Source organism: Esox lucius, chromosome 11 (assembly GCF_011004845.1).
Source record: "Esox lucius isolate fEsoLuc1 chromosome 11, fEsoLuc1.pri, whole genome shotgun sequence".
NCBI classification, from domain to species: Eukaryota; Metazoa; Chordata; class Actinopteri; order Esociformes; family Esocidae; genus Esox; species Esox lucius.
The window spans coordinates 34,783,420-34,800,210 of NC_047579.1; the positions used below are offsets into that span (position 1 = coordinate 34,783,420).

Sequence of the window (16,791 nt, forward strand, 5' to 3'; positions counted from 1 at the left end):
GCCTACAGAACTAGACTGAGTGACCATTTAAAGGCCTTTGCAGGTGTTTTGAGTTAATTAGCTGATTAGAGTGTGGTGCCAGGTGTCTTCAATATTGAACCTTTTCACAATATTCTAATTTTCTGAGATACTGAATTTGGGTTTTTCATTAGTTGTCAGTTATATACATCAAAATTAAAAGAAATAAACACTTGAAATATATCAGTCTGTGTGGCATGTATTCAAGTATACAAGTTTCACTTTTTGAATGGAATTACTGAAATCAGCTTTTTGATGATATTCAAATTTGCTTGCATGCTAATTCTGCTTACACGCTAGCTTATGTTGCTAACGTTGGTCAATGATGTTTACCATTGTGAAATAGCTTACTGAGAATGCCAGCTTTGTGATTGCTTGCTGTTACTAATTATTATTCTGACTACATCATTGATTTTGCCTGTGTGTGATAAACAGTGGACAAACCTTGCTAATATGAAATGAGCTTTGCAGAGACGAGCATTCCGGATGATTTCATTTGTCTGTCTGTTAAATGGCTTGCAACCATAAACGTCTGGATTTAGCCTGAAAGGGTGTCTAGCGAACTATTTCAACTTGGCGTAATGTTAATGCGTGACAAAATGATCATACGTCAAGATGCTGCTGTACATCGTGGCATGGATGTAGCACAAAATTCTGGGCCCTGTACATAGGCGGTCTCTGAGGGCCCCTCCCCACTTTATTCAAGATTCAAACATTTTTGAGGGCCCCTCTACACATTAGGGCCCTATATACTTAGTACCCCTTTTCCCCCCAGTCCAACGCCCCTGCATCGTGGTATAGTGATTAAAGACACATCTTCTCACATGGGCAACCCGGGGCCTGTTGCACAAAACCAGGATAAGGGATTAAGCCGGGATATTCAAATTATCCTGGATGAATTTAGCTTTGACTTGGTTGCACAAAAGCTGGTTGAATTAAACCCAGCCAAGTAACCATGGAGATTTATTATTTGCAGCTAGCCTGCTCCAGAGCAGGCTAACAGCCAGGCTAAGATTATTCCTGGAGTCTTATGTGTTAAATCAGCTGCCGCTCTGATCTGAAATAAACGTATTTAACAGTCGTTCCGTTGTCTTCTGAATGTGTTCTGCTTTATTGTTATTAACATGCATTACTTGTCACTATTGCTGTGACGAGTTTGATTTATATCCTACTATTGCAGTTCAGATTGTTTGAAATGGTTGATGAATTTGCAACAGTGATTTCAATGAAGTCAGTGATGGGGGCAATATATAAAGTCCCACTCACCTGTTTCTCCCTGCACCATGGCATGCCCATTTCTGAATGACGTTTTGGATGAAGAAGCACTGATATTGAGACGTGCTTTCAGACGTGGGAGGGTGTTTCGGGACAGATCAGACCCTTTAGCTTTTCCCGACGAGTACCTGCATGAGAGGTATCGATTTACTGGAGATGGAATCCGTTATTTGTGCAGACTGCTGTCCCAAAATTCAGCACCACACAGCGCGAAGCCATGCTCTCACCATCCCACAGATGGTCTGTGTGGCACTACGTTTTTTTGCAAGTGGCATGTTTTTATATGCCGTGGGAGATGCCGAAATTCTAAATGAAGGCACTATTTGCCGTTGTGTCTGAAGTTTGTGTTTGGCACTGAAGTCCTTGGCACACATCTTTATTACCTTCCCTGGCCACAGAAGAATGTGCTTCATCAAATAGGATTTCTACAAGATTGAATTACAGATTACAAAAACATGTTACATTACAACAGTCACAGGATATACTCAGACTATTTTGTGTTACAGCTTTCCCTAATGTCATTGGTGCACTGGACTGCACACAGATCCGCATTAAACACCCCTCAGGGGCCCATGAGGGAGATTATGTCAACAGAAAATCCTTCCACAGTATCAATGTTCAGGTAAAAATTATTTAGTTACTGTCAACTAGCCCAAATGTATTCTGTGCATGAAATGTATAGGAAACATTGCATTGTTTCAGATGATCTGTGATGCTGCCTGCATCATTACCAATGTGGAGGCAAAGTGGCCTGGGTCCGTCCATGACTCCCGGGTTTTTAGGTCCAGTACCATTTCCCAGCGACTATCACAAGGTAGGCCACACACATTTCACTGATATACACAATTGCATCAAAGGTTTTACTTGTGTAGTTATAATGATTACATTTTGTATTCTCAAGTTCATTCTCTGGCGTTCTGCTGGGAGACAAGGGTTATGCCTGTGAGACATACCTTCTCACTCCCCTTGCAGACCCTCAGACAGCAAGGATACAATCTTGCCCATGCAAGAACAAGGGCCCAAATTGAAATGGCATTTGGCCTCCTCAAGTCACGATTTCAGTGTCTCCACCACCTGAGGGCCATCCCAGACAGGGCCTGTGACATCACTGTAGCCTGCACGGTCCTACATTATATTTCCTGTCTGAGGAAGGAAAGGGGTCCAGCAGTGGCACCAGAGATTGAGTGGGACAATGCAGCTATATTCCCAGATGACATTAATGGCAGGCTGGTCAGAGACCAATACATTAATTATTTCAGATGAGTGATTTCATGGTCTTGTCCTGCTCTAATAAAGGATAGTTTGTGTTACTCCTTAATTAGGCCTGTTTTATTCTATATTATAGTAGCTTATTTTGGTTTCATAACCTCAATTTTCATCTCATCTCACTGAACCAATAACTTTGCATAGTGTAGTGTACATTCATCACACAGGGAACACCACAATGCTTCTTAAGCGTTTTATTTTAGTGCTGTCACTTGTCAGTTTGGAGCTTGGGAGAGAAAAAGAAAAACACGATTAATACATTGTTTTACAGATATGCATACAGTGTGGATTGAAGTCACTAACTTTTTCTAGTATCTGTATCGCCAGATCCAGTTTCCTCAGTGTTTCTTGATTTCTATACCAAGGTCCAGATCCTGGGGAGTCCTTTTGCTAACTAGCAATCTGCCAGCTCCATTTGCTTTTTCAGATGTCGTGTATACAGACATCTTACAGTTTGTGAATTCTGTAAACCACCCATTGATTAACACAACAGGAATTGTGTATAATTTAGATTCCCATTAGCCCATACTTACTATGTTGCCAGGCTGGCTGTCAGACTGTACTGCGTTTGGATCCTGTTACATAAATTTCTGAGTGCTACATCACTGACTTCTCATCCATTATGTGCTAAATATGCATTTCCATAAGATTGACATGATACCTCAGGCCTTCTGGAGTCCAGTGACACAGTCTCCTCATCCTCAGCTGCAGCAGCCCCTTCCACCTGTCATATTAAATTGAATTTGTATTGACAGGATGTGCCAAGCCATATGCTTTTGCACACTTAAGAATTAAGGCACTTACCAGACTGCAAAATGTTTTCGTATTTGATCTTGACTTGTTGCCAGGTTCTTTTTTTGCCCAGTCACATTGGTTCTGTATGAACATTAATTGTAGGAAGATATTTAGAATTAGACATAGCTTTTAGAACTTTGTGCACATGGTTGTAAAACATATTCTCGCATTGTGAATAAGGGTTTGAAATTAAGCCTAGTCTTTATTGTAAATTTCCCGAGGAACATTAATTCCCTCTGCTCACTTTTATGGCAAAGTAGGCTAAATAATAAAATGCTATTTATATTGTGCTTTACATGTTAGGCTACTCAAAGACACTTTACAGTACAACCAGCACATTTAGCACACAAGATACAGCACTGAAACCAACACATAAAACAAGCATATTAAAAGCAATTAAAACAGTGTACAACTTTGCTAGCATGTAGATATTTTTAAATCCTTACGCATTCAGTCGGTCCGCTATTGTCTGCCATGCTTTTTCTCTCTGTTTAATAACAGCAGCCGTATTTCCTTTTCTGCATATTATATGCTTTACCTCCTCGTAACTTTCCATAATTGCTGCTCAGCGGGTGAAAAATATGCCGCACGCGTCTTCTCCATCTCTGCATCAGTAAATCTGTGATCGATACCGTGGTCTGTTTAAGAAAGTGCACTTATCCCCACTATCTACACCTGGCTTGACATAGCTTCACCTTCTCATCCTGGCTTGGTAAACGTGCAACCGATTACGCCGCGATGCGCGTTATCCTGGATTTCTTCATTCTACTATTGTGCAACAGGCCCCCGGTTTAGAGTCCATCAAGGGCAAAAATATTTACCACATCTAATTGCGAGCCGGCTGAACTTGGCTTACCTGGTTCCTTTTCTGGTTCTATGCTTCACCTCAGATGGACGAACCTGTGATTTGTTCGTGTTCAGTAGTTATCTGAGGATCACACTTCAAACAGGTGCTGTTGTCAGTAAAGTATGCACATGTTTCACATGCAATGATTGCCTAAAGTCTGCGACATATAATATAGATGCTGGTTTGTAATATGACTGTTTCGTTATTCACTTCTGAACTGCTTACTTAGGATATTAACCCAAACTAATCTTTAAAGGCACGATTTGAACAGTTAGTTGAAACTCTTTAAATAGTTCTTAAACATAGGCCTACTTACATCAATTTATTTTGCATTACTATTTAATTAGATTTATTTTCTTCTTTGAAATACTTAACTCAGAATCTGTTTTCACTGAACTCTCAGAACACACGTTCTGGATAATTAAGGGCTTTCTTACTAACCTAAACAAGAATATGATTTTACAGTGCAGATTGATGGATGCAGCAGGAAATCAACCAGATTCAAGATGGACAGAAGGGGGCAGAGAAGTACTTCAACACATATTACCATTGTTATTGAGAAATATTCTATGCAAACAATATTTATTCAGCTATCAATTTGCCTGCTGAGATCAGATATTTGTGTCAGTAATTAAGATCTGAAGTTGTCTGGTTGATCAGCATCTGTCTCCTAGGATACTTTTGGTTGTTTTTGAGTTGTCCAGATGAACACAGGTAGGGCTAATTTAGGGGTAAATTCCATTGGGATCTCACAGATCCTTGATGTCTCAATAGCTGTAATATTGTTCTGTATGTCCAGTCTCTCCTGTTAACAGACAAAAGCCACATAACAATCCTCTTTGTCTTGTAAGACTCACTTGTGCTAGTCCTTTAAAGCACCAAATAAGTCCAAATGATGTATAAAGGTAATATGCCAAACAAGACATTTACTGGATGTTATTTTTGAAAGGTACTGATCAGTGAACAGATGTGAACGAATTTTGAAGGCATTCAGAATTATACAATCATATGTGGAGGGTGAGAATAAAAGCTGATGGGGTTTGTGCAATGATTTTATAATGAACATGGATTTATAGTTGAACAAATACTTATTTCACTCATTAAAATGCAAATCAATTCATAAATTTTTTACAGTTCAAATAAACCTACCATTAAAATTATAGACTGATCATTTCTTACAAAATCAGCAGGGGATCAAATACATTTTTCCCTCACTGTATCTACAGTTCCAATGTTTGCCAAACTAGATGTAGAGAAGAGATGAGCAGAGGTCTGAGTGCAGTATAGTACAGCTGTTAAGTTAACAGTTGGCAGATGTCTTTATATGGTGTGCATCTTGTTAGTCTGTGAGGGACAAATCAGGGTCACAGCAAGGGTAAAGAAACCACTGTATATTTGCCCCTGACTCAAGGAAGGAAGCGTTTACATCCTGTCATGGAGAGTCATCACTGCTTTATTTCTTGGTTACAGCGCTGAAGCTCTTGCGGCCATCTCCCGTTTAACTAGGCCATGCTCACGTTACCACAGAAGATGTTTGGTTCATGACTTAGCTGTCCTGGCTGTCCATCCTTTGCCTGTTGGACAAGCATTTTGGGAACAGTGAATAATTGGGGTGGGAGGGGTCAGCGATGGTCTTCCCTACACACTTCCTTGCCCTATAGTCATGTAGGATCTGGATAAAAGGCTGGTAGGGGCAGCTGTCTCTAATTAGGGACACTCAATGCCTCTAGATGCCTAGAGGCACCAGGAGCACTGGTGCAAGGTGACGGCACTTGAGGTACATGAATGGGAATCGGCAGGTAGGAACATGAAGCCTGGCACGCTATTGCCTCTTCCACTGACTCCTGCTCCCGGAGCTGCAGGGGCTCTCCAACAAGCCCCCATGAGTGTGGCAGCAGGGGCTCTATCTCCCAAACCTGCAAGGACCCCCATAGCCCCCCCCCCAAAAAAATAGTTATTTTTTCTGGGCTTGTCCATGGGGTCGCTGACGTTATCATCACTCTGGATCCCGAACGGATCCAGAGCTATGGCCCAGCTGTGCTCAGGTGGAAGCTGACGGGTGTGCTAAAGCTGATATGGTGCCCAAAGTCCGTACTGGATCCGGTAAGTATCCTGGGAACCCTTTTTTGTTATTTCTTCCCATGTCCCTAAAAAGGCCTCCACACGGTGCTGATTGGAAGACACATTTCAAACATCAACTTTATCATGTCCATTGGGACTTGAAGTGATGAAGCTGGACCTAAATTATGTATTGGATATCAGCAAATGGAGAAAAAAAAAGAAAAGGAAACCGGCAAGCCTAGTTTGGCCGGCCCGTGATTAAAAGGGACGAATGTTGTCACCCACGCTGGATCTGAACCGGGGTCTCCAGTGTAACAGGTTGTGGTTTTAATCACTATGCCACTAAGCGATATGTGTCTATATGTCGGTATGCTTCTGCATTGTTAAACCGATTAGTTGAAACTCCATGGTTCTCAAAATGTGTTCCCTACAAAAAATCGAAAGCATTTGCGGAATCTCTCATTGCATATTACATACTACTTGTACATACTACAAGTACGTACTGTTTTGTATAATAGGCTAGCATGCCAGTATTGGAACCGATTGGGACATACTACCTCGTTATAAAATTGCTTCTTGGCATTAACAAAATCCCCTTGGTAGTTATGGCAGTATGTTTCAGGGAAATTGTCCTGCTACAGTACAAGGTGAGTTTTGTGGCATTTGGTTGTTTTGTGGCATTTGGTTGTTTCTGAGTAGACAAGATGGTTCTGCACGCTTTAGAATTCATGAGGTTGCTGCTGTCAGCAGTTACATCATCTACAAGTTAGTCAGTTTAAGTCATTCATGCCATACACGCCCCAAAACACAACACTCCCAGCACCCTATTTTACACACTTTACAGTTCCAGTTTTTCCTCAATGCTTTTTAAACACTATTTTGTTGTTTTTGTAGCAGTTATTTCATGTCTTTTTTGGCCTGTAGGGACCTTGCACCATCTATCCCCGGCCAATCCTCAAATGCCTAGCAGTTTGCCAACCATGTACACGTCTGGCCTGCCTTTGAATCAGGACAAGACTCAACTGCTCTCACTAACCCTCCGTACCAAGCTTAGGATACACGTTTTCCTTGATTGCTTTGGTTAACATGCAGGCAAAACCTGAATGTTGGCCAAAATTACAGATTTTATATGCACAATGCAGTAAGCATCTCTCAATTACAAACATTGAACAAAAAGTGTGTTTATTTAGAATGAAGTCTCAAGTTCACATATTTTTCCTGTACTGTCCTGTGTGTTCTAATTCAGAGTACACTAAACAGGGTGGTCAGTTTAGTTAACAGTAAGTAAGATATTTTGATTTATGACAACCCAGACAATTAAGGCAGTAGTGAAACAGCTTAGGTTTGGCTGTACTGGTGGCCCTGCTTCCATTATTGTGATACCATGTAAAACGCTGTTTCCAAAAAGGTTGTGTAAAATGGACGCTGTGTAAAATGTGAAGGAAAACAGAATGCAGTGATGTGCAAATCATTTAAACCTTATATTCAATAGAAAATTGTACCAAGACAACCAGACTTGAGACGTGCCAGATCAGGATAGAATCCTACAGTTTTCTGGTTGCACTGGTGCTACTAAATAAAATTCTAGCTGGCACAAATATATTTCATTAAATGGTTATTCTGGTGTATATCAAATGTTGAATCTGAGAAATGTTATTGTTTCTTGAAAAATATGAACAGGGGTAACACAAGACTGAATAAGTTTTATAATGTAAAGAAAACCTGGTGGAACATCTCACAACTAATTAGGTTAATTGGCAAAGGGTCAGAAACATGTTTGGGTATAAAAATGCACTGCATTAAAAGCAGCCACGATTCTGTAGAGGAAATCACAGCATGGGCTCAGAAACACTTCTGAAAACCATTGTCTGTAAACACAGTACATTGTTGTATCCACAAATGCAAAGAAGATACCAGATATAAATAAGATCCAGAAAAGCTGCCGTGTTCTCTTGGCCCATGTACATTTTAGATGCGAGGTGGAAAACTGTCCTGTGTTCTGACAAATCAAAATGAAATTATTTTTGGAAATCACGGATGCCGTGTCCTCCAGACTAAATAGGAGAGGGAGCATCCTGCTTGTTATCAGCTCACAGTTCAAAAGCCAGTGTCCGTGATGGTATGGTGAACTCTTAATTGCTTGCTGACTAATTATACTTGTTCAGTTTTTACACATTGGCAACTGTTTGTTAAATTAAATTCAAAGTTCAATCTAATCTAAATAGTTAGGGAGTAGGTATGCTTTACTTTAAGCTTTAACACAATTTCTGAAGAACTGGCAACACTTACTTTTCTTTTGTGCTCTACTGCTATAACCTGGGTACACTGGGCACCTTCATCCAAACATAGTCTGTGTTTAGACATTGGGGAAGGAAGTGTGCTAAAGTCAAAATATGTGGGTCCGTGGATAAGGTGGTGTTGCACAGCACACAAAATATACAAGAGAAAACCATTGCACAAAGCACAATCTAAGTAATTAAAAAACTATTTTTGAAGTATTGATTTAATCTTTCGTTATAATATTTCACAAATACCATTTGAAATATAATTAGCATTTCCTGTCTTTGCATAGTGGAAATAGTACAAGTGTCAGTGCTACGTCAGTCTCGTCTTGGTGACTGGTGTAGTAGAAAGCTTCCTTAAAGTCACAGTTCAGCTGTATAGTGCATCTTTGTGTAACATGATGTCGGCTCTCTATCTGTGTTATGCAATCTTTCTCTGCCTGCTTTTCAGCACACTGGCTAATGAAGGTATGTGGTGTATATATGGTTTTATAGATTTCTATTGTTAGGAGCATTGAGTTAATAGAACTGCTTTTACTATTCACTTTCGCATAAAAGATATAGCATGTAAATGTGACTGAATTATAAACTTGTTTTTATTTTTGTTTTCTTGTTTTCAAGTCATTGGGGTGACAGATAAACTAATGGTTAGAGCATCCAACCAGTAACCAAAAGCTTGCTAGAAGATGTTTACTCATAATAACCTAAAAAGCTCTGACACATGGTGTGTGTGTGTGTTTGTTTGTCCAATCTAATAAAGTGAGCGGAGGCCTATTGGTCCGAAAGCAGGAGGGAGACAACATCACCATCCACTGCAGCACCTCTCAAACAGACAGAGAAAGCATCACTCTGTTCAGGCGCTTTACTAAAGAGACAGAAGTCTTCAACCTTTACAAGGAAACTAAAAAAGTCACTCTTCAAGATGAATTCAAATCCAGAATGTATAACGAGGGAGAATTCCACAATATGTCTCTGACCATCAAACACCTGACCACAGAGGACTCTGGGGTATACTGGTGTACGTACATTCGTTTTAATAAAGCAAACATTGAGGCTGAAAGTGTTCTTCTGGTTGTCACTGGTGAGTTAATCATTAAAAGGGCACACTCCTGTTTCTTTTTAATTTGTTGTAACGCTATAAATCAGTGATTCAATTGACGTACCCATGAATGTGTGAAGAACTTAACATGAATGTATTGACCCTTAGTGGAATAATAAGGATATCTAGATGATCTGTGTACCCGTGATTGATGTACTGCAGGTGAGGAGTGTAACCAGCCTGTTGAGCCCTTGTGGATGGACAGGTACATGACTCTAATCCTGGTCTCAGCTGGCACCGTTGGCATTGTTCTCCTCCTCAGTCTGGTCATCCTTTTCACCTGGATCATCCCCAGGGTAAGTATTATGGACAAAGTTGTGTGTTTTGTGTGTAAGAGTCTGGTCAGCACTGTCTTCACAATAAAATTAAGAAATTAAAAACTAGGATGGATGTAAACCTTCTTATGACGGGATGAACAGATAGTCATACTGGTCAGGGATAATAGTCATACTGGTCAGGGATAATAGTCATACTGGTCAGGGATAGTAGACATACTGGTCAGGGATAGAAGACATACTGGTCAGGGATAGTAACAATACATATATATATTTATATATATTTACCGTTCAAAAGTCTAGGGTCACTTGGATATTTTCTTGTTTTCCATGAAAACAAACATTAAATGAGTTTGGAAAATAGCAAAATGAAATAGAGTCATTGACAAGCTTAGAAATAACGATTATAAGTTATAATTTTTTAATATATATATCATTATTTTTTAAATATATATTTTTAATTATATATAAAACATTGTCCTCCAGTAATTTAATACTATCTTACAGGGTGATAGAGGTGACCGTTTGTAGGAATGTTTTGAAATGTCCATTAATTGAAATGTCCTTTGTTTGAAACTCCAAGATATCAGTGGGAAAAATCTGTTCAAATGCCCTTGAGCAAGGCACTTCATCCTAATTTATATGGAAGGTTTATTTACATATTGTAGTATGTAGTCTGTGCTTTAGCAAAATGGTTTTGTATCACCACCTAAAGAACCCTGTCACCTAAATGAAGTCAAACTAGAAAGAGAAAATCCATACAAGACACCTTTACAAATATTACACATTTACAGATACATAATTAGGTTACAAATTTGGGGCAGAAATATAGAAATCCCTTAAACAGGCTATAAATGAATTAAAATGACCCGAGATCACTATAACTCTTCACACTGACCATGGGACAGCAGCGTGGAGTGAATGTATATGTATGTGTGTGGGTGGGTTAATACAGAGATACTAGAATGATCACATATCTCCTTACTTCCCAGCTAAAGTCATGGCGTGCAACGATGGGACCAACACCAGTCAGGACTAATGATGTCTATGAAGACATGCACAACTTCAGACGTATTTGATGCACTTTTTCAAGTGAGCCGCACGTCTTTTGTCTAAATAGACTGTATGTATATTTTATTTTATGTGTATATTTTTTATTTCCTTTGTTTATTAGATTAGATTAAACTTAGTTGTCATTGAACAGTACAAGTAAAGTCCAATTAAATACAGTTAGTATCTAACCAGAAGTGGGCAGAAATTGTACAAGTATATATTATAATATATGTTACAAGTGAGATGGGATTGTGAAGATGTATAGATGTGCATTGAAGGCAAATGCAGGAACAAATGGCAATTCTAAATGTGCAATGAAGGCAAATTAAAGGAGCATGTTTTTCTAATTGGGCCTGAGCTGATTTACCAATGCTTCCTGTTATTCCAGTAAAGATAACCTACTTTTGTATAGTCAGTGAATCACACTCATCTTTCTGTGGTCGCTTGGCATTTGTGTTTTTATCCACAGTTACATCAAAATAAAAAGACTAGACTTACCTGAACTAGAACTGGATTCATAATTCACCCTCCACTGACTTATTAAACACAAGGGCTGTATTGAGAGGATTTATGTGTTCAGGGTTTCCAATGAAGCCGGGGTCCTCAAACCACCTGTGAACCACCACTGGTTCCTCAGTTTGTTGATACAGTTGTAGTCTGACCTATTTTTGGTTGTTTGCGAAGGAGGACGTGAGCCATTGCTTGTCAGGCTTTTGACACTGAAAAAGTTAGAATCATTATGTCTAGGTAGGTTTAAGTTTTACCATGCAGTCTATTTGTGAGTCACAAGGAAAGGGTCTAAATGTCATCATTTTTCAGATAGCAAACCACAGCAGATGTCCATGTTGTTTTCATGACATGTATACTTGTGTTCAAATTGTGGTTAAAGCTGTGAGTTTCTCTCCCGCTGGGGGCCGAGTGTTTTTGCATTATAGATGCAGTTTTCCCTATATATACACAGAGGTGTGAGTGTGGTATATGTGAATGTGGCGGGGTGAGTGTATGTTGTTTTGAGATGATATAGAGACGAGAGAGATTTCCTGTCTCTGTGCACGTGTTTGTTATCTAGCTTCAGCGGTGCAGACAGAGGTGCAATCTGTTGACAACAGTAAACTAACTCCGTGTCAAATGCAGACAGACGACAGCTTTTTGCAAGAAAAGAGGAAGCCAGGACCCCTATTTACAAGAAAGCTACATTCATGGGCCACGCTTAGTCACAAGTTATTAGAAATCAACACCAGTTTAAACCCAGAAAGGCCCCTGTGTGGCAAGGTGAAAATAAGTTTATTAAAAGAAACTAAGTATCGGGCTAGCTAGCATGGTGGCTAGCCAGGTAACCTGACATTTTAATGTTTGGCGACAGGTAATCTGTCTTTTCAAACGGGTTGTCACAACAGTGCTCATTCCAATTCTTTGAAAGTCTTTCTCCGCTATAGTAAAGGGAAGGGAAACTATCACCACTGCTAGGACCAGAAATAAAGTGCAACCAAACGAGTTGTGAATTGTCCAGAAAAGCCAGTCGCTGTGTCCAGTTGGAAACATTGTGTCTGAAACATTGTGCTGACCCTTTTATAGGTTAGGAAGGGCATTGTCTCAAAGTTTAATGTAATAAGAGCATATCCCATAGTGAAATTCCATAAATAATACAAGGAAGAAAATGGGAGTAAGTTGTTCTGTCATTACACAGCTTTCAGTCAGTTCAGAATGCTATGTACTTTGGAAAACTACCTACCTGTCTTGCCTGATCTGACTGTTTCTTCACTCTGCACAAAACAAGACATTCAAAATCGTAATATGTGTCCTATTACAGCAGATGGACAGCAGTTTCTGTCTTACAACTGGACACGCCTTGATTTCCATGCTGCAAAACTATCAATGATATTGTCACTGGTGATACCATTTTGGCAGCAATACTGATAGCTACACATCTAGATGGGGTGAGAATAATTTATGTTTTAACTGAGTAATTAGGTAATTAACGTAGTCAAGCAAACAAGCGACAGGTACCTTAATGTGAAGGTGACGACAGGTACCTTAATGTTACTCTGGTGACTGGCCAGATGTCTCCTTCCTGCTGAAATAATTTGTTTTGCGCGCAGTTCTCACACTGTTGTTTCGAATGCGGTAATGAACTCATACTACTCGCCCACACAGAGTGGCTCTGATTATGATAATGCGTCCTGTGTTTCACAAATCGCATGCAGAAAATAGCACATTGAGCTAAATATCCTTTAAAAAGATGGTCTACCCCGACAAATTATTTGTCATTTGTCGGAAAAAAAAACGTTTTGATTACAGATGTATTTTTCTTTATGTGACTTGAAATATTTTGCCATGGCAGGACGCCATGGTAACGGAATCACAGGGCTACTCACTCTCAGAGGGGATTGATTCCAGTTGTCATGGTTCTCCTTCAGTGGCAGCAGCATCTTCTTTGCCCCTCCCCAAAAACGTCTTGAGAGCATCTGTCTTATTTGATTGCAAAATAATACATTTTAAGTTCAAATGTTCAGAACAACAAAGATAAATCTGACGGCCAGTTCAGATCAATGATTTGATGCCACTTGCGAAAGAATTCCAGACGTTCTAAAACCACTAGTGCACTTTATTTGGCGATTAGGTAGGTCCCCAAGGACTTAAAACAAATTTCTCTGCCAAATTCTAAAACCAGCCTGAATATTGATCTGAACTGGCCTTTAGGGTTCCACTTCCACCCTTTACCACTGCCTGAGCAAATGCTATGTATGTATTGCTACTCTTTGTAGTTCTAACTTAGCTTGTTACTTGTTTAGCTAGTTAGCTAGCTTAGTGCGCTACATTTCAAATAGCTTAAACCAGAGACAGATGCTTTAAAACATTTCCATAAAAACATACCACTATACTTTTTTCTCCTTTCTTCCTCATATTTCCTCTTCTTCCTACAATGTGCCCCCGATGGCTTTGATCTTTTCATATTAGAACAGCAGTCAGAAAATTACAACGGATCGTATGAACATCAACTGGCGCACCGTCCACACCTGTCCCCGCCCTGCCTCACCATCTCTCGAAACTTCAATATCAGCACACTCATAACAAATAAATGAGTCTTGACTTAATGTATATATATATTTTTTTTTTTACAATAACTAAAACTACATATGTTATTATGTTTCTTTTAAGGGGGGGTGGAACTCCCATGCAGGTCGCGCCCTAGAAACACCTCTGTAGCCACACCAGGTTTATGGGTTCTTTTTTTAACTGGGAACCACATCGTATCCCACCGTTGAAGCCAACCACTCAAATCGTTACACTAGCTCCCTGTCGGGTTCACCACACTAGCATCAGCCACTTAGCAGACCAAGAACATCCATGCCAAACGAAGAGAAACTCCAAACTGTTCCTGTGGGTACAAGATTTCGCTAAGGTATAGTCACCAGATGTCTCCGTGCTGCTCGCTATAGTAGCTTCGTTCACGCTTCTGCTAATTACTTGCTCACGCTCTTTTTAGAAAAAGGTGCTGTTGGAAACTCGGTCAGAGGCTAGCAAGTGTGAAGTGAATCCACAACATCACCACAAAACGTATTTTCGAGACAGGTTACAATGATGTAACAATTTCACAATTTATTATTATTAAATAGATAAATTATCTGCTCTAAGGTTTAAAATAGGTTATTCTAGCAAACGTTAGCTAGGGGTTAGCTTGCTACTGTTTTAAAAAACCTGCACATATAACACATGCAGTGGACGGGCGATTTTGAAAATATGATCATATGAATGCACATTTATTTGTATATTACAATTTTAATAAGAATTGTGAAAATATATTTAGAAAAACTTAATGGATAACATAGCATAATATTTTCTGTTAGAGAGTGGAGAGAAAGGAGAGGAAGAAAACTTGAAATGAAGAAGATTGAAGGAGATTGTGGAGGAAAGGTAAAGATATTATTACAGAGCCAATTTATTATTACAAACAATGTTTTTAGATAAAATACAAACATTAGGCAATGGGAATCTGTTAACCAAAGTATTTTATCTAGTAGTGTACTATTTCTTATTAAAGTTTGAAGAGGAAGGAGATGAGAGCGAGAAGGAAAAATTAAGTGAAGCAAGGAGAGTGTAGAAGATGAGGTCGAAAGGTAAAGAGAAGGAAAGGAAGAAAGAGAAGAAAGATGAGCGAACAAAAGAGGAGAAAGACTGGAGAAGAAAAAGTCTATTGTCTCTGTTTTTCAGTTTTGCTCGTTCTCTTCTGCTCTTATTCTGCCCAGACAACCAGGACCACTGAATAGCTGTTCAGACTGGACAGTTCAGACTTGTCTGTGGTGTTTCAGTAATATAGTTGTTTTCTCTGTCTATCACAATGTGCATGTTAGACTAAATACAAGAAAGCGGAAATGTCCCAATTTTTATTTCATAGATAATAACATCATATAGTTTATTGAATGAATGCCAAAGTGGAAATGTCCCTGGTTTCCATTTTAGACATCTGGTCACATTAGGCTAAGGACGTCTACTCTCCATGTTCCACATGCCTAGGGCTACGACATGCCCGGGATCCATTCATCCCCTAGCACAACTGTGTCACAGTGGCCAAGGTCTGAATCCTGATCGCTGCATTTCTGACTATGCCGGGGGGGGATTTGCTAGAGGTGGCCAAAATTGGTACACCGTTACCTGGGGTTGATGGGTTTGTAGTCGGACATAACGCCTTGTAACGTCAATCTCATGCAACTCCCTGTTGAGGTCGGGCATCTGTGAGTTCAATCACAGTTGTATAGTTGGCAAATATGTATTATTTGTACTAATGGTTTCCCTGTTGAGGATGCAATGTGATATGAATCATTACGTTCTAAAATCTCATTTGTTTTCACAAATCTCAAAGTGTAAATAGCTACAAAGCTACTGTAGCTATTATACTATAGAGCGACTTACAGTAGCTACACCGTAGCTAAGTTCTAGCAAACTATTTCTTAACATCATTATAATCGAATCAGTATATGACTAATGAAGAGGTATAAACATCATTATGATAAAATGTTATGAACAATACAAAAGCGGTAAAAATCTGTGGTAATAATTTGACATATTTGCCACAGAGATTTTTGGCTATGCAGGCAAATGAAAGAGACTGCCCAAGGTGAAACGGTTGGACACGCTGGTCATGCATGACCCCGTCATCCTTGTCAGAGAGGGTCTACAAGTTTGCCTTTACGATGGCGAGGACTCTCTACAGTCTGTTCACGTGTCATACAGAGCAATGGGTCTTATCGTGTGTCAGGAAAGGGTGTGCTGGCTCAACCCATCCACTCTGTCTGATGGGGAGAAACAAAAGATCCTGGATGCTCCTGTCAACACAAATTTAGAGGATGCTAATAATGCTAATTCCAGGCTGAGACAGAGGAGAGTAATGGCTTGCCGTGAAAAATGACTCCAAGGGGACTTCAAGAACAACTCAATATAAGCAGAATTTTCCCCAAACATGAATCTAGGTGAAACTCTTCCTTTAACTTTGAAACATTTGTAACTGTATTTGTGAAAGACTATACTTGACAATTGCTTAATAAATGTAAATCTGATTACCATTGTGAATTATTTTGACATCAGTGTAACATCTGCCCAAATAAGTAATGAGACTTTCTCTGTGCTGCATCCCTTCACATCTTAAACTGAGGGAGGAAAGGCAAAGTTGAGAGCAGTGAAAGAGAATGAGAGCAGTGATTGTTGTAACAAAATTTGAACTATGAAAATGTTAGCTTGAACACAGGAAAGAAGAACAAAAATGAGAACATGCAGCCAGACAACAAGTGGAACACAGCCAACAAGTACAATAACATACTACGA

The 16,791-nt window shown here is 39.5% G+C and overlaps 1 protein-coding gene and 1 long non-coding RNA gene across 3 annotated transcripts; one reads left to right on the forward strand and one right to left on the reverse strand.

The window, feature by feature from the left end:
• Positions 1 to 2,767: 2,767 nt before the first annotated feature.
• Positions 2,768 to 4,668, reverse strand: LOC109615311. Its single transcript, XR_002196294.3, has 3 exons — positions 3,801 to 4,668; positions 3,364 to 3,435; positions 2,768 to 3,283 (listed from the first exon to the last, which is right to left on the reverse strand). It is a non-coding gene; the product is annotated as an uncharacterized LOC109615311 (long non-coding RNA).
• Positions 4,669 to 8,758: 4,090 nt separating this feature from the next.
• Positions 8,759 to 11,474, forward strand: LOC109616347. 2 transcript variants are annotated; one of them, XM_029123140.2, is made up of 4 exons: positions 8,759 to 9,012; positions 9,305 to 9,562; positions 9,806 to 9,939; positions 10,911 to 11,474. In XM_029123140.2, the coding sequence occupies exons 1-4, from the start codon at positions 8,943 to 8,945 to the stop codon at positions 10,995 to 10,997; spliced, it is 549 nt and encodes a 182-aa protein (XP_028978973.2). In that variant the 5' UTR covers positions 8,759 to 8,942; the 3' UTR covers positions 10,998 to 11,474. The 2 variants fall into 2 exon arrangements, with proteins under 2 accessions (XP_028978973.2, XP_028978972.2); XM_029123139.2 differs by having other exon boundaries at positions 8,767 to 9,012; positions 9,305 to 9,625.
• Positions 11,475 to 16,791: the final 5,317 nt, after the last annotated feature.